This window comes from Epinephelus fuscoguttatus, linkage group LG5 (genome assembly GCF_011397635.1).
Source record: "Epinephelus fuscoguttatus linkage group LG5, E.fuscoguttatus.final_Chr_v1".
NCBI classification, from domain to species: Eukaryota; Metazoa; Chordata; class Actinopteri; order Perciformes; family Serranidae; genus Epinephelus; species Epinephelus fuscoguttatus.
This window is the reverse complement of record NC_064756.1, coordinates 29,559,981-29,582,097: the sequence shown is the minus strand read 5'-3', so window position 1 is coordinate 29,582,097 and position 22,117 is coordinate 29,559,981. Positions and strand designations below refer to the sequence as shown.

The 22,117-nt window shown below is 40.7% G+C and overlaps 1 protein-coding gene across 3 annotated transcripts; it reads left to right on the top strand.

Moving 5' to 3' along the window:
- Positions 1 to 269: 269 nt before the first annotated feature.
- On the top strand, positions 270 to 21,940 carry c2cd3 (C2 domain containing 3 centriole elongation regulator). Of its 3 annotated transcripts, none has more exons than XM_049575680.1 (33): positions 270 to 481; positions 1,531 to 1,800; positions 1,878 to 2,035; positions 2,182 to 2,360; positions 2,465 to 2,628; positions 2,713 to 2,845; positions 2,947 to 3,099; positions 3,215 to 3,362; positions 3,486 to 3,586; positions 3,852 to 4,055; positions 4,145 to 4,260; positions 4,362 to 4,480; positions 4,624 to 4,755; positions 4,844 to 5,302; positions 5,438 to 5,589; positions 6,304 to 6,547; positions 6,949 to 7,132; positions 7,219 to 7,402; positions 7,753 to 7,925; positions 8,009 to 8,144; positions 12,516 to 12,784; positions 13,166 to 13,243; positions 13,329 to 13,928; positions 14,026 to 14,364; positions 14,454 to 14,592; positions 14,698 to 14,762; positions 15,677 to 15,882; positions 15,969 to 16,102; positions 16,218 to 16,367; positions 16,453 to 16,643; positions 17,649 to 18,423; positions 19,208 to 19,316; positions 21,693 to 21,940. In XM_049575680.1, exons 1-33 carry the CDS (start codon positions 430 to 432, stop codon positions 21,828 to 21,830), a joined length of 6,654 nt encoding a protein of 2,217 aa, XP_049431637.1. In that variant the 5' UTR covers positions 270 to 429; the 3' UTR covers positions 21,831 to 21,940. The 3 variants fall into 3 exon arrangements, with proteins under 3 accessions (XP_049431637.1, XP_049431636.1, XP_049431635.1); XM_049575679.1 differs by having other exon boundaries at positions 13,163 to 13,243; positions 15,972 to 16,102; XM_049575678.1 differs by having other exon boundaries at positions 13,163 to 13,243.
- The last annotated feature ends 177 nt before the right edge of the window (positions 21,941 to 22,117 follow it).

Here is a 22,117-nt window from a genome sequence, read left to right as displayed (position 1 = left end):
TGTTACTATCATGTCATATGTATAAATCTTGCATTATGATTAACGATGGGTGCAGTAATTTATAGGCAAATTTCATAATTGAGATCTGAGCTGTCTAAATGTAAGAGTGCTACTACCACACAGGGGTCACTAAATGTGTATTAACTAGTCAAATTTATGCAGAAATGTGACTTTGGAGCGTCACAACAAAATAAACTCAATTTCCCAGAATGCCTCTGTCAAAGCGGCAGTGGAGGCGGCACGTTCGGACTGTGTTGCTCGGAAACTGCTTAGCGCGCTGCCGCTGTGGGTGTGAGTATTTGTAGCACTAGCAGCTCTGTTAAACGGATTATTAGTCAGCTGGAGTGTGATAAAAATCATGACTGCCAACGGTTCAGCCTCTGCTCCGGCCTGGCTGTCATTCACTATCTATATTTACTGAGCTGAGGGATGAAGAGCAGAAAACAGAGGTCCGTCAGAGCCGGAGGCAGCAAAAAGAAAGGTAAACTGTTGTTAGCTTAGCTACCTGCTAGCAACTCAGCTAAGTTAAGTATCTGTTAGCGCCAGCTGTCATTCTCGCTTTAGCCTCGTATGCTAGCTCACTGGCTAATGTTTCATTAAGTTGATAAGGTCTTATTTTGGCTCGGTCTTTGCATGTATTATAGTTGTTAATGTGCCTCAGTAAGCTTTAGTTTATTAATGTTAACTCGCAACGTAGTATGTTGGTTTGCCAGAGGCTAAAAGCAAAGTATAACATCCCTTTTTATTCTCACAAGAAAAATATTGCAGTCCATATCAGATGATGTTCACTCAAGTTGTTAGGTGGAAGTGTGTCTCTTACAGTGTTGGGTTGCATTTGTATTTGCTGCTGCATAGCATAAAATTCCCGAATTAACACTATTATGTATATATGAGACACTGTTATCAAACTTTAGTTGGGGTGTTAAGACCTTGACTGTAAGTGTTGGGGTTTTGTTCTGATTCATTTCTAGCACTGAGGTCGAGAGTTGTGTTAACAAAATAGTGTTGGCACCCTTTTACATTGATTTAAACACACCTTTGTTAATGCATTATTGTCGAAGATCACATGCCTCTTTAAGTTAATGATTTTAAAGTTAAATATTCCAACAGGGCTAGAAACAGTAAGGGATTTTTTGTAAGCAGTGTGATGCATTTGTAAGTTATCTGAATAGTAGGGTTGGGTGATATAGCTGAAAACATTACCACAGTGTTAATACAGTTATATACAGCGTCTGCAAAATCACATGTAAAACACTTTAGTAAAGACTCTCGTAACTTATTTTGTTAGATTTGTGTGCTGAGGTCATATCAAAATGTTGTTTTGCAAAAAGTCAGTGAATGATAATAGTGGACTATTACAGAGCCCTAATGAACAGTTAAGTATATGACTGTTATACTAGCCAACATCGAGCAAATTCCTACAGCAAAAACCTTTCTTACCTGTCCTATTTGGTTACCTTTGATGCTAGACTTTAGTATTTGTATTGTTAGTGTCTTGACTTTGCCTTAATCAAAAATTGCTCCTTGCAGTCCCCAGCGACGTGTCCCCTGCCACCAGCCTCCCTCCTCTGGTCGAAGGCCAGCTAAGATGCTTCCTGCGGGTGACAATAAGCCGGGTATTATGGACAGTTCAAAAGCCCCCATCTGCAACATTTGTCAGGCTGCGCTGGTGGGGAGAGTCATCCAACGGGACGCACTTTTTTCCGAGAGATGGATCACAGCCGTCACAGAAGACCATCAAGACCACAGCTCGCTTCCCCATCCGCTGTGGGCCAAAGCAGTTCACCTCATATCTTACAGGTAACTAATAAGGCTTTGATATGTTTCAGTTTAAATGTGTGTTTAAAGTCAACCACTAACCTGTCATTCATGAACAGATATGGGCTCTCTGGTGCTGGAGGTTCTGACAAAACCCGATCATTTGCCAATCGCACGGGCTCAGGTTGCGGGCATCTCTCGTCTCTCTATGTCATACCCCATTGGTGGATTTTACACACTTGTGTCTCCAACATCTGAGAAGCTGGGAGAGTTACAGGTGAGTGGACACTTGAATTCACATTGACCTCCCAACAACATTTGTGGAATAAAGTTTGGTATACTGAAGTGCAGTGAAGATTGAGACTCCACTTAAACTGGAGGAAAACTTGAATTTCCTTTTTTTTTTTTCTTTTACCTTCTCAGGTTTCCCTTAATTTGGAGCCTCTGACAGAAGCTTATGACAGCAGCAGCTCAGGTCCTGTCACAGATATCAGCATTGAAGGGCCGCAGGTCACCACACTGACCGTGCCATTGCAGCCCAGATCACTTTCAGCCAGCAGTGGGAAAGAATCAGCTGGGAGCAGCGGTGGAAACACACCAAGGTTTGAAGTTGTTGCTATTCATGATCAAATGCCTGTGTCTTGTTATAAGAGCTCACCAGTAGTAAGTTTAAATCTTACTGTATATACTGCTGTAATATTTTCAGAGGGAAGGACCACTTATATTTCCAAAATGCCCAGAAAGACAAAGGTAAAGAAGAGTCAGTGGAGAATCAGATGCCGAGAGCAGACAGATCTCAGGACAATCAAACGGCTGTGAATCCTTCAAGTCAGGAGGCTTTTGGCCAGTCAACCAATGATATCCTCTCAGGTTGGTTGCAGCATGATTATACATCTTATTCACATAAACACAAACGCGCATATATGAATGTGTCTTATCATACTCTCATCTCAGTTATTCTAGAGCGTGGAAACAAGCTCAGAAATGCTATGGTGGTATCAGCTTTAAAATGTGACATGGATTCTGCCTCTGCTCTGAAAGACACCCCTCTGCCTCTCCCAAAGGATAACATTCTGCCATCTTCCAAGTCAGTACTTCAAAAGTTTGTAAAAAAAAAAAAAAAAAAAAAAAAAGTTTTCTACCATCTTTCAATGCACAGTCTATAATACTTTATTCCTGTGTCTGTAGGTCCCTCCCTTCTCCCTCTGGGATGTTTCTTCAAAATATTCTTCATGCTGATTCAGCTCTCAAACACTCTGATGATGTTGCTGTAGTCTCAGATAGCAGCTTAGATGGTCCTGTTGATATGGATAACAGAGCTGTGGATCTGCTCCTTGGAAGGTACTTACATACACATTTAATTCCAGAAGTGCCTGAAAATGTGAGCATCTTTTCTCCCTAAGTTTACCACTCCACTCCTCGTTCCACTTTTCAATCAATAATTGTATTATTTTAGCTTGAATACGTCTCCTCTGCCTCCCTGGGATGGATATGGCTCCCTCCTTGAATCTCTGTCTGGCCATAGCAGTGTATGTGGGGACAGTGAGCTCAATGATCCACAGTATGATCAGAGCCTGCTGGAAAATTTGTTCTACAAAACTCCTGTAAGTAGACAACTTTATAATAATTGTCACAGCTAAACACATGTTTCATGTGGAATGTCAGTGTCAGTTTACTATTTTCTCACTGAGAATCATTGAAGTCATTCATGTCTTCTTGTGTGTCAGATGTCCGATATCAAACCAAATGACACTGAGGTCGAGGGTCAAGGAAAAACGTCCTTGAGTGAAAAACAGCTGACACAGTCCGGACCCAAGATTCGTGGAGGGTAAGGGCCTTTACAAGGTCGTTAAGCTGTGCTGCTTGGACAGTTAACAATTAGAAGAAGATTTTGTGTGTGTGTGTGTGTGTGTGTGTGTGTGTGTGTGTGTGTGTGTGTTTTATCCCTCTACCTTCAAAGGTTGTTAAAATAAAGTTAAACCAGAATAGCATGTAGCACTGACAAATCACACAGTATGAGAAAAGGCTAGATTAAACCATACCACCTTTTGTACATTTAAGACAGTTATTCACCATATTTTGATTGTGTGTAGGCCAAATTCAGAGGCTCAGCGGTCTGCAGATGCTGATGGTATCCCTCCTGGCGTGAGTGCAGAGCAGTTGACTTTGCTGAGTTTGATCAGGCTGGCAAGAGTGACCATCGATTCCCTGACTGTACCCACAGGCAGCGCAGCCACCACACCTAGAAAAACCTCTAGCAAAGGGAAACCTCCTCGACCATTAACCAGCAAGAAGTGGTGCGTAAAATGTTAAACATTAGTCCCAAGCAGATATAATATTGAAATAATTGTAACCAAAGCTTGTGCTATCTCTCTTTTTCCATTAGCACATATTTTATCGAGTATGTGTTCCCAACGGCTTCCACTTCCAGTCGACATGATCGTAGTAAAGGTGGGGATGGGGAGGTGACCAGAGCTGTTGCCAGTAATCTCACAGGAGGAGGTATGACCTCTAAGAATCTACTTTTATGAAACCCACCTGAGTGACAGTCATTGTTTTAACTTTGTTACTGAATCTGACTTACACTCTTCTGTGTTTTTCAGTGGTTAAATTCCATCAGCACTCTGTGTTTCCTGTCCACTTCAGTACAGCAGCAGTTAAAAGATGGTGGGAAACTGATTTGATCTTCAAGATTTACTCACGAAAGAGTGACCAAAAAAAAGTAAGTATTTTTTTGACTAAACATTACTCATTTGATTGTTTAAGATAAGTAATATTGGTTGTCTGGAAACACAGGTAGACATTAATAAATAAGTACTTAAAGGAATGCAGTGAAGATGATGACCTTGGCTTTGTTTGTTGCAGCCTGTTCCCATCGGTAAGGCAGTCCACCCGCTGCGTTGTCTGCTTCAGAGCAAGCAGTTGAGTCAGTCTGTCGTCTTGCCTGTACAGAGTGTGGAGGGAAACAGTGAAACGCAGGACATTGGACCTCTCAAGGTATTATAGGGGTTTTTTTACCCAGGAACTCATGTTTTCAAGCCTGGCATTTGTTACTCAAGTGACTGTCATAATACATTTTTTTCAGGTGTCACTAGAACTCGCTACAGACAACAGAGAGTTCTCCACTGAAAAAAGTAAAAGCAAGCTAGCTCAGAGAGACACCTCACCTTCACAAACTGTACCCAGTCCACAGAGAGAAACCAGCCCCAGATCTCATCATGTTGACACTGGCAGGGAGGACCTACCAGCTGGCTCTTTTGAAGTTCCCAGACTAAATGTTTGGAGTCCTCAGAAACCCTTGAAAGAACCCTCTCCCCATCCTGGTCTCCACACGTCTCTCTATAGATCACAACAGCAGCAGCAGGTGGACAAGGAATCTGAAGTTCTTCTGCATACGTTACTCATGGTGCCAGATGGAAAGAACTTCAGCTGTGGGCCCATGCAGGCTCCAAACATATACTTGAACTGTAAACTCTGGTGTGATGAGACGGCAAGATCTGTCATCAGCTGGGGCCAGACAAATCCTTCTTTCAACTTTGTTCAGGTTAGCCAAGGAGATCAAGTCTTCTAACCAGTTCTGACATTTTAAATCAGGCTTCAAAGATGGCAACATTCATCTCCATTGTAAATACAGAATCTCACTGACCCACATAACTTTTTTCTTCATCTTTTGCCTCAGGTGACTCCTGTGGCTTTAACGACTAAGCTGCTGGAGCGGATGAAGAATAATGTGTTGGTAATCGAGGTGTGGCAGAAGACAGGAGGTTCAGGGCAGGATCGACTCCTCGGCCTTGTTAAATTACCTCTCCACCAGTTCTACATGTCATTTAGGCAAGTTGGAGACAGACAGCACTGTTTTTTTGTTTTTTTCTTAATAGAAATCAATAAATCAATTGAATTAAGTACATTTTTGTCTGGATTAGGAATGAATTGACACAAATTATAACAAAAGATTTCAAATGGTATTGGTCACTTTTATGGTGAAATTGTATCTGCAGCTTCTGATAATCAATTAATTGTTTAAGTATTTTTTTTTTTTTTTTACGCAAAGTACAGAAAACTCTCTGGTTCCGTCCACTAGTGTGTTTTCTTCATCCTCTATGATAGTAAATCAAATTTGGGTTCGGGACCTGTTGTCAGACAAGCAACTTGAATACAACTACTTCAGCTCCTGGGAAATTGTAACAGGCATTTTTGTGTGATATTTCATAGACCAAATGATTAATAGAGAAAATAATCAATCAGTCATTTTAATAATGATTCTTAGTTGCAGCTCTAGAAATTGCAAACACAACTGTGATATCTGAGTTCAGAGCAGGCAAACAGATTGTGAGGATAATTTATATCCTCTTTATTTAACCTGCCCTCGGGGTGGTGCTGTTGCACACTTTCAAATAGATCATGTTGTTGTCTTTTCGTCTATATTCACACGTCTTGAATTCTCTAAATCAAACTCGAGGAATTTTCCACCACCAAAGTACTGTTACAGTAAAGCAGCACGTGAGACCAGTAACCCTCCTCCCTTTATTATTTTTCCCCCTCTAGGGATCCAAAGATCGCCCACCTTCTTCTCCAGGCGCAGTACCCTGTTTTAGGGGTGGACTGCTACATGCCAGTCATCGATGTGTTCTCAGGGAGTTGTAAAGGACACCTCAGGGTTGTTTTGGCTATGGGCCAATCAGAGCAGATAGTCGCCCTCCAGCGCACGAGGGATGAAGACTATGACTCTGTGCCACATCTCGTGAGACCTGTTCATCTGCTTGATCATCAGCCTCATTCACAAACAAAGGTCTGTGTTAATTTTGTAATGTAATGCTTGAAGTATCTTTTGTGTGTGTGGTCATTACTAATAAGTTAGTGAGTAAACTAGGCTGACTTTTATTTTGATACTTAGAAAGGACTTCAGTGTATTTGAAGCATGTCCAGCTGTTTCCATTTGACCGATGGACTATTTAAGATCATACTGAACAGTCATGAAAATGTAAAACCAAACAAATGAAGAATCTCTTATCTGATACTAATACCGTCTTAAACATTTAGACTCATTGAACACTGTATACTGTATGTGTGTCTGCAGGTTTGTCAGCTAAGAAATGTGTCACATCTTCCAATTAAGTGCATTGTTTCTTTGTTTCCTGTAAAGAGTACATACCAACTGCTGACAAGTCATCAATTCTGTTTCCCCCTCAGGCGACTGCAGCACAGGTGGAAACTCTGAGAGAGCATGTGTTTGTCATGAGAGTGGAGAAGGTAAACGGGCTGACACCTCTACAGTCCACAGTGTGGGGAGAGGCTGACTGCTACGTCCAGTACAGCTTCCCCTGTCAGGACGGTGACCCTGCTGCAAAAGTGGACCAAAACCTTATAGAGAGTAGTAAGGCCATTTTAGTGAGCAACTTAATATCCCAAAAAGTTTTTCTTCCCTCTGCCTCACTCTGACCTGTATCTCACCTCCAACAGGCGTGAACCTGAAGCTGTTTCGTACCACCACAACTCTGTGTGTCCCCGACCCGGTGTTTGGCCACACAGAGACTCATGTGCTTCTGGCTCCTGAAGGAGTTCCTGTTCAGAGGCTGCTGCTCAGTTCTCTTTCAAGTCAAGGCCTAAGCAATGGAGGAGGAGTCCAGTTTGAAGTGTGGTGCAGGTTTGTGATTGTTGCTGTTTTATCCAGTTAGTTTCCTGCACCTAAATCCTGAATTATGCTTCTGCCTTTTAAGTGTTGTATCTCTGACAGGCAGAGGCCCTGTTGTTATATAGGCAGTCCTTTTGTATCAGACTTGAACCTCCTCAAAAAAAAAGCTATATTTATTCTGAAACACCTCCTCGCAGCAGTAGATACTATCTTGTAAACAAAAGAATGTAACCTCCATTACTTTGTGTATGAATGTACAACAGTGCCTGATAACACACAACACATCAATGATGTAAATGTTTGATGCAAAACTAAAGTGGCCAAGTTATCAATGGTTTCATATAATTTTAATGTTTCTGCAGATACTATTATCCAAACGTTCGAGACCAGCTTGTGGCCAAAGGAATGCTTCCGTTGTCCAAACTGTGTGCGATGGTCACCATGCAGAGACAACATCCTAACGAGGCTCAAATGTTCTCCCTGCCCCTGATCCCCAGGACAGACAGTCCCTCAAAACATCAGCCTCAGCCCTCAGGTACAGAGTAAAGACTGTATTATAATACTACACTGAGACATTTATTATCTCCAATGTTGTGACTGATCTGCTGTGTTTCACAGGCCTGCTGGATGTGTGCATTCGGTACAAGCACCGACCAGTGAGACCTGATGGTCAGACCGGTAAAGGAGCTTCCTCTCGTGTTGTAACACTCGAGGTTCAAGTGCACAGAGCATCAGGTCTGCAGGCTGCAGCAAGGTATATCACCAAGTAATCATGTGATAGTAAACAGAATTTACACAACCTGGCGTTCAAAGTGGAATTTACACAAATGTAGATAAAACTGGAAGGTTTTTGAATGATTAGATATGTAGATCGATAATTTAGTATTTTTTCAGAAATGGAAACTCCCCTCTTTGCCTGGGTAAATGTGTGTGAAACGTTTTCTTATTGTGTGATGATAAATGGGAACGTTGTGGGTTTGCATGAAGGGCAGTTGTTCAGGCTAAAATATGTAACTGTTTAAGATGGTGGTATCGCCCCTAATGAGGATGAGCCAGGATTTATTAGAATGGTGTTCAATACGGTGGTACGACATAGTGTTGGGATATTACTTATGGGGGGGGACTTTAATTGTATTGTATCACAATATGTGGATAGAAAACCACTCTCCAACACCCCACTCTCCAGGATGAGCAAAATGCTGAAATACCAAATTTCGGAAATGGGCATGGTAGACGTATGGAGGAGTAAATATCCAAATAGCAGGGATTTTACTTTCTATTCTCATAGGCATGCTTCTTATTCCAGGATAGATTATTTTTTTACTTCCAAGGCAGAAATATACAGAATAACGGATATAAAAATTTTACCAATGACATTTTCAGATCATTCGCCTATCGAGGTATTATGGGATATAGGGAATAGGTCAACTTCTAAACAGTGGCGATTGAATGCTTCTCTCTTAGATGACAAAGAATTTGTTTCTTTTATTACAGCGGAATTGAAATTTTATTTAGAGACAAATGATACCTTAGATATTTCACCGCTCATATTGTGGGATTGTGCAAAGGCTTATCTCCGAGGAAGAATCATTGCCTATACAGCAAATAGAAAGAAAGAAAGGGAAGCAAGACAAATAGAATTGGAACAAGCTATTCAGAATTTGGAATCACAACATAAACAAACCCAAAACCCTACAATACTAAACAAATTAAAAGACGTTAGAAGAGAATATAATAGCCTAATCAATGATAAGATTGAATATAATATGAGATTTCTTAGACAGAAATATTATGAGTATGGGGACAGGGCAAGTCGACTTTTGGCAATTAGGTTAAGAAAACAGCGAGCCTCAAATACTATATTGAAAATAATACCTGAGAATTCCCCTCGAGTACTAACTAAACCTGATGAAATTGCAGAGGCTTTTGCAGAATTTTATAAATCTCTTTACAAAAATTCAGATACCTGTGTAAATGATACAGTCATATCTGCCTTTTTGAGAAATATAAAATTGACTGAACTAACAGATTCAATGAGAAAGGAATTGGATGAACCAATTAGGCAGCAGGAGATAATGGAAGCAATTAAAATGTTGAAGAATAATAAAAGTCCCGGCCCTGATGGCTACATCAATGAATTCTATAAAAAACTAAATGAAATTATATCACCACTCCTTTTAAGAGCTTATCATCACGCATTAGAATCTGGGAGATGGCACCATCATGGAGAGAAGACCATAGTGGTATTGCATAAGGAAGGTAAAGACCCAGTAAAATGTCAGTCTTATCGTCCAGTGTCCCTACTGAACAGTGACCTTATACTTACCACCATACTTTCTAAAAGAGTAAATAAAATCATTAATCACGTAATCCACCCAGATCAAACCGGTTTTATAGCAGGAGGTTCTATGGGGACAACCTCCGAAGGGCAGTAAATATAATGAGTCATGTAAACCTTAATAGGGAGAAAGCTATGTTATTATCACTGGATGCATATAAAGCATTTGACCGTGTCTCTTGGCAATACTTATTTCAGACATTGGAACGGTTTAAATTTGGTCCTGAGTTCATAAAGTGGGTTCGAACATTATATTCAACTCCACTCGCCATTAAAGTCAATGGATTTAGATCACAAAATTTCGCATTGGAACGAGGGTGTCGACAAGGATGTTCGTTATCTCCATTATTGTTCGCGTTAAGTATCGAACCACTGGCTCAGCTCATTAGGGACGACTTATTAGTTAAAGGCATTAAAATCAATAAGGAAGAACATAAATTGTCACTATATGCTGATGACGTGTTGCTCTTTTTGGCAGAACCAGAAACAACAATTCCACACCTTAAAAAATTGATCTCGCATTATGGCTTCATCTCAGGATATAAAGTTAATATTGAAAAAACCGAAGCTATCGACCTTAATGGTCAAATACCAGATCATATTAAAAATAAAAGCGGGTTTAAATGGAATAAAAGTATGGTGTATTTAGGCATCACTCTACCCCATTCCCTAGAACTATTATATGAGGCCCCAAAATTATTAAAAGTATAAGCGAGGACCTGGAACGATGGACAACATTACCACTGACTATGCTTGGTCGCATCGAATCAGTACGCGATGAACGCCTTACCTAGACTACTTTACCTGTTCCAAATGCTGCCTGTAGAGGTCCCAAAATTAGCGTTTGATAGATTAAATAAATTAATATCAAAATTCATATGGCAGAAACGTCCTAGAATCCGATTTAAAATTATACAATTATCTAAATCCAGGGGGGGACTGGGACTCCCAAATTTACAATATTATTACTGGGCTGCCCAAGTGAGACCAGTGATCTCTTGGTTGGAGGATCAGGTACATACCAGGTGGATTAATATCGAAAAGAGCTTATGCTCAGTACCAATAAAGACTGTTCTCTTTTTAGATCTACCCTTGAAGAGTATCCAGATGGGTGTGTGGACAAAAATGACATTAAAAATTTGGAAAACTATACAAGTATTCTTTAATTTACCAAAGAAACTATCTACCGTATCTGAGTTAGGATATCTGGGGGACTTTATACCATCTCAAAGCGATATGGGTTTCAAAAACTGGTATCAATATGGTCTTAGGTATCTACACCAAATGTTTTCTAAAGGGGATCTTAAATCTTTTGAACAACTGAGAAATGATTTTAAACTTCCACAAACTAATTTTTATAGATACCTGCAATTGAGACATTTTCTAACAACACATCAAGAATATGAAAAAGTTAAAAACCCCTCTCAGCTTGAGCTGTTTCTCCAGGAAATACAATCAAATCACAATATTAAACGAGTAATTTCCAAAGTATATACTATATTTTCATCCATGGACCCAAATAATACTTTGCATATTAAAGATAAATGGGAGATCGAATTTGGTGCAATTATCCCAATTGAAACTTGGACACAGGGTGTGAGGAAGCACATTCAGTGACCAGTTCTAATATTTGGAGAGAGTTTAGGTGGAAAATTATAACAAGGTATTTCTGAACCCCACATATAATAGCTAAATGGAATCAAACAGGATCAGATAAATGTTGGAGGCAATGTGGACAGCACATAGGAAACCATACTCATATAATGTGGTCATGTCCAAAACTAGAGGATTATTGGAAGGAGGTTTTTGACGCTTTAAAAGAAATTTTTCATTGTGAAATACCTAAAGATCCCATGGTGGTTCTCCTAGGTATAATACCAGAAGGGGTTACTGGCCGAAATAATGTATATTTGTTACAAATCCTACTAGCCGCGGCCATTAAGTGTATCACATTTAGGTGGTTGAAAATTGAACCCCTTCATATAATGATTGGATTTTGAAGGTATATGAAATCTATGAAATGGAAAAATCACCTATGCTGTTCGACTTCAAAAGTAAAATTTTTAAAGAGATGGATGCCTGTGTTGCCTCTGATATTGCAGTGATGTATTCCTGAGGTTTGATTTACGGATTCATGGATTTATGATTCACTCATTTTGGATATGGTATTTGGTATTTTTTTTTTTTTTTTCTTTCTTCTTTTCTATTTATTTACATCTTATTTATATTTATTTATCCTTACCACCCCCCCCTCCCCTTTTTTTATTATTTCTAGCATTATTAGCTCTGATTGTGGAGTTTCTTATCTGAGCTAGGAGATGGCATTGATTGTATTTGTGAAGTGAGGCATATTTCCGTTTTTCAAACTATTATAACAAGGACTGGATTAAGGGAGGAGGGTGGGGGAGAGAGGAAGAAAAAGAAAAAAAAAGGACATTTCAAATGAAAGGACTGATGAAGGGGAAAATGTGATGATTGTGGCAAGTTACTGGTGTATGTCTGTTGGTTGTTTAAATAAAAAATAAGTTAAAAAAAAAAAAAAAAAAAAAAAGATGGTGGTATTAAGCCAGATCGAGCCATCAGTTAATGTAGTTTGTCTTATTTGCTGAGTTAGAGCTCTACTGCTGCCACTCCTGCCACTAGCCTTATTTCAATAAAAGCAAATTGCTGCACATTTTGGGATCAGTATGAAGTGACATTCAGCTCCATTACTTGGTCTGATGGCAGGTATTTCACTGCTTCGTGGTGTCTTATATCTGCTTTTGTGTTTCTGTCTCTTTGTCTCAGGGTTGTATCAGAGAAAGATGAAAGATTCAGCTACTTTGCTAGTGTGGGACTGAACACATACGTCACAGTCCAGCTCTCCTTCTTGCCTGAGAGAGAGAGGAGGTGCACCCGCATAGCTGCCAGGACCTTTTGCCCAGAATTCGACCACCACATGGAGGTGTCCTGTGATCTGCTGGTTCATAGGAGCAGTGGAGAAACTTGCAGCCTGGCTGAGCAGCTGGAAGAAGCTTCTGCTGTCTTCACTGTCTGGAACAAAGATAATCGCAAAGGTTGATGTATTTACCAGAATTACATATGAATAAAAATGTTACAAATTTAGACATTATAATTTATGTTATTTCTTTTTGTAGTAACACTTTGTAATGTTTTTTTGAACATGCAGTGTCCCCCTTTTTGTTTGGCTAATACTTTTATAAAATATTTACAGAAAAGTTATTAAAATTTTTCGTAAATTAGTCCACATAGTACGTTATTGTTAATAGAGGTACCCCAGCTTGTATAGAAGAAAGGTGAATTTATTTTACCTCTTTTAGTTGGTTCAGAAACATTCTGGTATAGAAGCTGTGTGTCTGCAAGTATTTACATTTAATGTTAGTCAGGAATATCTGTCTGCAAGTTACTAATTTGTTTTGTGCTATTTATTGCAGCAGTACGCACTCATAAGCCTCAGGATGTGATGCTGGGCACAGTGAAAATACCTCTGGTTGATCTTATCTACAAAAGAACAGGTATGTTGCACTCCTACTAGCTCCTGGGTCAAATAGATTTTCTGGAAAATACACAGTAATTTTGTTTCTTTCTCCAAACGTAAAGGTATCTCCGGCTGGTTTGGAGTGTACATACCTCAGGAAACAAGTTCATCTCAGCACCAGCACATATTGGTTGGAGGCCTCGAGATCTCCGTCAAATTTGCCCACCACTCAGACAGAGACAGAGTCATTAAAGCTGCTCAGGGTTTGAGCTGGGAAACAGCACAGAATGAAATGCAAGATGATGAAGAAGTTTGGGGAGACAGCATGAGAAGAATGTCTTTGACTTTTTCAATGCCTAGAGCGTGGATACCTGTCCACTGCTTGCTGCTGCCAGGCCTCAGTGAAATCGAGCGCTCCACCTACTGTTACTTCAGGTACAAGTTCTACGACCAGGATGCCTTCTGCTCCCAGATGAAACACCCCTGTGTTGAGGAGGAAGGCCAGGCCACGGTGGCTTTCCAGGGGAGCAGAACTGTGGAGCTGAGGAGCACTCAGCCCTTGATGTGGTATCTTCGAGAGGAGCAACTGGAGGTTCAGGTGTGGGTCGCCTTTACAAAAGACAAAAGCCAAAGGCCTCGAAACACAGACCGACTGGTTGGTTCAGCATATGTCGATCTGTCCTCTCTAGTGAAGACATCCAAACAGAAGCTCACACTAAGTGGTAAACAATGATTAATTGTGTTAGAATTTTAATGATTATTACTCTAGTAGAATTATGAATTTTTCTGGGTGTAATCACAGTTTTGTGGTTTTTTCAGGAGTGTATCCGTTGTTCAGACACTCAGCAGCAGATCTTCAAGGGGCTGCTCTGAGGGTGCACATCACCCTGACAGCAGGTTCTGTCCCGGCTGAAGTACCCGCTGCGGTTGACACCCAGATGGACTCTGACAATCAGGAAGAGCTCTTATCAGATGAGGTGGAAACAGCAGATCGAGCCCCCTCACCCACTACACCCAAAAAATCACCAAGGGGACACAAGAATAAATCCTCCGGAACAGCTACAGACATCACATCTGTGCAGCACACAGAAATGAGCATGGATGAATCTTTCCCTGTGACTGTTGCAGTGGACCAGGCTATGCACCTGAATCTGAAAGGTGAGGTCATGCTCTCAAATCTACTTTCTTCCACTTTTTTTGAATTACAGAACACTTATAATGACGTGTGTATTATGTTTCTCTGGCAGGCTGTCCTCTAGCAGAGCGCAGTGATGGGTCACCATGCTGCTGTGTCTCGTACGTCACTGCAGACTCTGCTGCACCAGTGTCCACAGCTGTCATAGCCAACACTGACTGCCCTGTGTGGGACCATCAACATGAGTGCAGGTCGAGTTATATCACAGACATCAAGTTAAATCTTTTTGGATATTGATGGTACACTAAACAAGTTCTTATCAGATATCAGGCTGATGATTTGTTTCAAATTTACAGGCTTTCAAAGCAGCTGCTGGTTGATCCACAGCAATCTCTCGTGTTCAAAGTTTGGCACAAAGGAGGTAAAGAAAGAATTTTTACTTTACAACATATGATACATGTAGGCCTGTCACGATAATTAAGTTATCTACTTTTCGTACGGTAAAATTAGTAAGGTCACGTCCATACGTGACCTTACTAATTTTGCAGACTTCTGTATTTCCCATTTTATTTACATATGTGTGTATTTTCACAAGAATGTCCCCAACATCTTAGCCAGCATAATGCCAAAATTAACAGCAGGGTTTTCCCGTCCATTTTAAGACTTGGGTGCAATGGTTTTCCCCTTTTTTTCTCTCCATCTCACCTACTTGTGCGAGTTTAAAGAAAATTAAATAAGACTTAAAAAACGACACAGCATAGCTTACCGGTAGCCTACAGCAGCACTTCTGGAGTCGAAGCATCACAGTCCTGATAGCCATTAGCTTGCCATCTTCTGGCAACAACCCAAAAAGTCTGTTGTTTGTAGTTTTACCCTCCAACAGCTTCATCCACCACTCCATAAATCCACCTGCAAACTGCTCAGCTTCTAGAACTGTGGTGTTCACAGAGCTTCGCTAAAGTTGTCTTTCAGTCACAAGAGGCATCACTTGGTTTTGTTTTTGTTGGCCAAATTTTTACAGCAAGTGTCAAACTGAGTTAAGTTTGGGCTACTCCCATTAAGGTACTATAATATATGTTTAACATATGTTTAACAGATTACTTTTTAAGAAGTATTACAATGTCTGATTTTTGCTCTTTGAAAGGGTGCATATGCATTATTGTGCTGTTATATTGTCATAACAGTGGCATAAAATGGTCTCAAAATGATGTATCGTTTATTGCAATTAATTCGGGGTCAATATATCATCCATCAAAAGTAGTTGTCTTGTCAGGCCTGATTAGATTGATCTCTTTTATGTATTAATTCACTCTCTGTTTTTTTTTACTTTTATAGAAACGGAGAGGGTGATTGGATTTGCGTCTGTAGACCTGTCCCCCTTAGTCTGTGGGTTCCAGTCAGTGTGCGGTTGGTACAACATCACAGACTTCAGTGGTCAGTGTCACGGCCAGCTCAAAGTGTCCATCACACCACTGACGGGGGTCCAAGATCTCAGAGAGCAGAGAAAAACTGTGAATGAAGAAGCTGCTAAAAGCTCGACAGTAAGAACAAATATTTATACATACAGTGAAAGTACAAAATAACTTGTTTATGTTTAATATTAATAATGATGAGTGTGTTTTATCAGCAGACTTTATTCCAGGCACTCCCTCTCTGCTACCATACCACAGCCACATACAGCAGCTTCCCCTCTCACATCAGCCGACACACCGAGCAGAAGATCTCGTCACCCGACCACACGGAAAGGCTGTTCTCTGAAAGGTTTGTAGAACAATCACATCTTTTCATTCAGTCATTATATCAAATATATCCCTGCTGCTGAGACGAGCTTTCGCAGTCCACCATTCATTTATTAAATTTCCTAACATCTGATTAGGTCCAGTGAGAGTGACCGCCACTTTGAGCACATGGACAAAGTACGTCTTTACCATCAGAGTCTGCAGGAGCAAACAGCAGCTCACTCTGTTAACAGCAGCAGTGTTGGTGACATCAGTCCCTCAAGCTCCTTCCTGTTTTCAGCACTCAGGTATCATTCCTCAGACACACAGCCTATACAGTGATTGTTTGCTTTTTAAAAACCCTGAGCTTTGACTATGACTCTGTTTTTACAGGAGAAAACTAAGCGAGCTGGACAACATCCAGAGATACTTCAGCCGTAAGCTTTCAACTCCTACATTCCCGCCCCTGAGTGAGCAGGACTGTTACACCCAGCATGAGGAACAGAGGGACACAGAGACAGACACACGTCAACTTCTTCTCAAGTCTAACCAGTTAGTTGGACAAGTCAACAGTATCATTAGTGGTGAGATTCTGGTCCATTCTTTTCTCACCCATCAGTAGAATTTAGTGAATATATCATTTAAGTATTTAATAGAACAATGGAGAGTGTTTATTTTAAGGTGTCCAATAGTCTTTTTACCATTTAAAGATCATTCTTGGCAGGTAAAGTTTGTTCTAGTTCACCCAACCTTGGCAGTTGACCCAGAGTTCATTGCGGACACAGTCTACTGTGTCGCTTGGACACTTTAACCATAAATGGAGGCATCACTCTACCTTTGACTTCTTTAGTCTTCTGAAGAAAGACCAGTGGTGCTGAAATGTATGCGAGTGGAATAAGTCAATGCTGCATGCTGTGACTCTAAAAGTGGCCATGCTATTTATATGAAGTTATTAAATGGTACTATGGAAGTTTTTGATTTATCAATTAATTGTTTGTGTTTTGTTATTGTTACAGCTGCACAGTACTAGTTAGATAATTGCTGTCAATTTTGGACACAGACAACATGAGTTTATGATTTTGAAATTTTAAGCTGTGAACAAGTCACAAACACCACTGTCAAGTTGTGGTTTTAGACCTTACCAGCACAGAAAAGGAAAAAGGAGTTCTTCTAGGGCATAGGCAAAGATGGAATTTAATATCCACAACTCAGTCTTCATTAGTTTATAATCACCTGAAAATAAGAATTGTGGATTTTTTCCTTTGAATGAGCCATTTATATCTACATAATGAGCTAGTTCCCTCGACAGAGTTGGCTAGGTTTTTTCTACAGTAGCCCAGAATGGACGCATCAAACACTGGCTTTAGGGCCATTCGTGTTTTTGTGTTGGCCACCATAATTTCTCTACACGTTTACAGATGGGGGCAGTCTGCAACCTCCTTACTAGAAGCCACAAAATCCTACACACTGGAACTGTAAAAGCATGACCTTGATTGTTGGAGAAAAAGAAAAAAATTAAATGATAGCTAACAAAGACAGTATAATGCAAGAGCAGTATTGCTAAAATCTCCACTGTCCTCTTCACCCAGGCCTACGAGGACCCCACCTGGAAACGATTCCCTCAGACCACCAGAGCAGCTCGACAGCTTCTCTTGTTGAAGACAGCAACACTCAAACCATCCCTGAGAGAATCTCCCCTCCACACAGAGCGTCAAATTCTTCCCAAGAAGAAGTGTCTCCTCTGCATTCACCACTACCAAAGATGTCTGAAAACCATACAGACTCTGAGCCTGAGGAGGAAAAGGAAAGACAAAACCACAGGGTTGCTTTGTGTGAGGATGAAGTCGAAGGTGAAGATGGGACAGGTTGCACACAAGATGAGGAAGCTTATGATGATGATGAAGATGAAGATGAAGATTACGAGGAGGTTGTGGTGAAGCCGAGGCCTCTAAATGAGGTGACCTCTTTAACAGACAAAACCAGTCCTTGGACCAGCATCCTGTCAGAACCTGACCTGGTTTCTCTGGAGAGCATGGAGCCACCAGAGGAGCTGGATCAGAGTGAGGAGGACGAGGAGGAAGAGAGGAGCCACATGTTAAATCTGCAAACTCATAACTGCAGTGGGAAACACAAATGTGTCAGACAAGAGGAAAGTGACAGCTGTAATGGATCAGCAGGAGACGCTTCAGACACGGAGCGAGATGGTGAAAGGACACTACTAGCTTTAGATGAGAGACGAGCAGACAAACCCAACGGCCTCGACAAGGGCTCAGCTGATGGAACAACGTCACCCACCACACAGCATGCCACAGATTCCCATGATGCTTCATGCTTCCTTGACAATCAAGATGTTCCACTTCAACCGTATCCTTGAGCTGTGTTTGTTGTTGCCTTTCCGTCTGTCAGATTAGTTCTGTTATCATTTGTTTATGAAGGTTGTCTCAAATTTCAAAGCAAAACTAGCTTAGCGAGTGAATTATCCTTCAGCTAGCAGGGAGCCTGAAGTGTCCTTCCTTCCCTGTTGTGACACTCTTAGATTGCTCCACTGCATTTTTTGTGTCTTTCATGTGCAGGTGACATCACATGATCCGATTCAGGCAGTCACCCTCTGACTTAGTTTGAAACTGTTTGGTGTAACCGTTTGTTCAGACTGAACATGAGGCAAACTTTGCACATGAAGTCATGGGGAAGATGCAAATTCTCTAGGCGTGAGATGAATTGATGTGAGGACATGTCCCCAAATGCTGAAAATGTTTCAACTCAAGCAAAGAGTTTGCAGGTATCTCTGAGCTTTATTAATCAACTTCCTGAATATATAAAGAGGGGGAGACAGGAGGGGAAAGACAGAAAGAACCACACACACAGACACACTCCCATAACCTGACATAGAGTCTGTTCACAACTACCATCTGTACAGTTGCTACATACGATGTAAAGGTGGATAAACACCTTTTGCTGACCAAACAGTTACGCTGCAGGGATCCATGAAAATCACAAACTCTTCTTTGTCACTTTGATGTTGTTAGGTGAGTTTTAAAATGCCCCTTTTGGCTTTTACCAGCTACCTCTCATGAATTTTTGATTGTGACTGTTCTGTTGATACCATCCTTTTGTATTTATTTAATTTTTTTTAACATTCTACATAAAGCTCGGCCCCTGTGGAGGTCCCCAATTTCTTCCTCCCCTCTCACCAGCTGGAGGCATCTATGAGAGTCATTCGTTTAGCTCCGTTTTTTTCCCAGACGGCCAGTGACCCGGTGAGTATTTGTCACCAACTCGTGTTTCACTCGCTCTCACTCCCTCTTTACTTTTCACGCCCCTCTCACTTAGTACCTGAAGATCTTGGTTTTATTAATCTTATTTTATTACATACAGTCCTATGGGAAGAATGTAGTATAAGAATCTTCCCACTTTTAGAGATTTTTTAACAAATAAAAATGTTGAAGTAGAATTTATAGTCAGTTGACGTCAGGACCCAACTGCCATGCGACAGCAAGGCGTTATTAATAGATCATTTCACACCTCACATGACAAATACTGAACAGAGGCCAGTGTACCAGCTAAAGGTCAGTGTAATTGCAGCTTTAACAGCTTGGGGTCCACCCATTTTTTCATAATCTGACATGTACAAATATTTCAAATAGATGTACACACTGTCATAAGGTAATGACTACATTTAGTGCTCATTGTTCCACCCATTGTTGACACTGCAATGGAATGTGTCATCTGTCTGCCCTCATTTAACCCTTAGTGTAGTGCTCAATTTGTTTATACTCTGTCACATATTCTCTGTACATTGTGTAGCCTTTAGCTTTGTGAACAGAGTTGACTAAGATCAACAGAATAATATGTGTTTGTATCCCATCGTCACCTCCAGGACACGCTTTTTAACGACACTGCTACGATGTCGTCAGAGGCATGCAGTGGTTGTTTTAGTCAGGGCTACATCACAAAACCAGTCTGGTAACAGGTGGTTTTGTTTTTGAAATGTCACACCATTCGCTAAACTTGATGTTGTTAGTTTGTCAGTTTACTGATGAAGTAACACAATACAAACATATAAAATCACACGGACATGTAGCATTTTCACACAGCATACTGTAAATAAAGAGTCTTGTCTGTTCTATAAAGCGCAAACTAAGATTATTCAAGGTGTGCTCAAATTTGACTCTGATCATGTGAGTCTGAGGATGTAGTAGTACACAGTGTATACTAGTGAAGTTTCAGGTTTCAGGCATGGAGATATCAGATATGTGTAGTCGCTTAAGTTTGAGTTGGGAGGTGATGTGCCTGTGTTTGCAGGAAGGATCTCTTAAAGAACCGGTTTGAGCTGTCAACGTCCACAAACTATAATATGTACATTTAGTCCTACAAATACTCCCACAAAGGTGTTTGTAACACGTGATTTTTGCCCCTATTTTTCACAGGTTTAACTTAAAGATCTAAGACTTTTTTATGCACACCAAAGACTATTTCTCTGTAATTTTGGTCACATATGTGTTAAAATCAGTCAGTGAGCAACAAGATAATCCATCCACCAGGTGTGACATATCAAGATGCTGATTAAAGAGCTTCATTACTACACAGATGTGCCTTGGGATGATCACAATAAAAGGCCACTTTAAAGTGTGCACTTTGATCACACAATACAATGACACAGATATCGCAAGTTTTGAAGGAGTGTGCCATTGGCTTGCTGACCTCAGGAATGTCCACCAGAGCTCTTGCCTGTAAATTGAATGTTCATCTCAATACCATAAGAGGTCTCTAGTGCTGTTTCTGTGAATTTGGCAGTACATCCAACCAGCCACACAACTGCAGACCACTTGTACACACACCAGCTCTAGACCTCCACATCCAGTATCTTCACATGTAAGATCACTGAGACCAGCCACCCAAAGAGCTGATGCAACAGTTGGTTCGCACAACTGAGGAATTTCTGCACAAACTGTCAGAAACCATCTCAAGGAAGCTCATCTGCATGCTCGTCGCTCTCACCAGGGACGTCGGAGACGGCTTATGGTAGCGAAATGAACATTCAGACATTCAGTTTACAGACAACAGCTCTGGTGGGCATTCCTACAGTCAGCATGCCAATGACATACTCCTTCAAGTTTTGTTATGTGTCAGGCTTATTGTTGTGTGATCAAACTGCACATTTAATATTGGGCTCTTTTATCGTGACCATCCTATGGCACACCTGTGTAGTGATGACGCTGTTTAATTGGCATCTTGATATGCCTAACCTGTCAGGTGGATGGATCATTAAAAAGGAGAAGCCCAACCCAAATTAGAAAGGAATAAGTCTTGGTGTGCCTAAAAACTCGTAGATTTTTGTTTAGATTTAGAATGACAAATGTAAGAAGTTTCTTATATACATGCAGGAAGTGGACATGACGTACACAGAGACACGCGACAAGCCTGCCCCACCATTAGTATGAACATTAACAAGAGAAAGGTTTGCTCTGTTTGACCAGTCACTTTTACCTCACACCTCAAACACACTACAAATTATCCTTCGATCCATCACCATGCTTGTTGTTTGTAGGTACAAAAGAAAAAATGTAGTGTTAGGGCTCATTATTTGCAGCATTATTTACACTGCTGGTGTGTTCCTGTTTTGATCTCTCCAGGGGCCGAGCTCTGCAGCTCACAGCGTTCCACATCACAGAGGTCCCCGACAGCATCCTAACCTGTCGCCATCATCCCTGAGGAAAGAGACTGAAAGAATAGCAAAAATATTTGCAGCTCATTTTGATGACAGTCACTAGTATGTGGTGATTTTGTTAGCCAAACATTTGTACAGCTCAGTGGTTTCAGATCATGTAAATTAAATGCAACATTTTGTATTTTTATAAATAAATATTAACTGTTTTCAACACTTGATACTTTTTTGTGTTTTCTTGACATGATTTCTTTGGTTTTCTGAAAGCAGAACATGCTTCTTGGAACAGGCCTCAGGCTACATGTAGATTTATTTTATGTCCTGACTGTTTGAACACGTGCTTCATCGTCTGTTGCACATTCTTGTGCATTGCAACATACTATAACAGGTTAA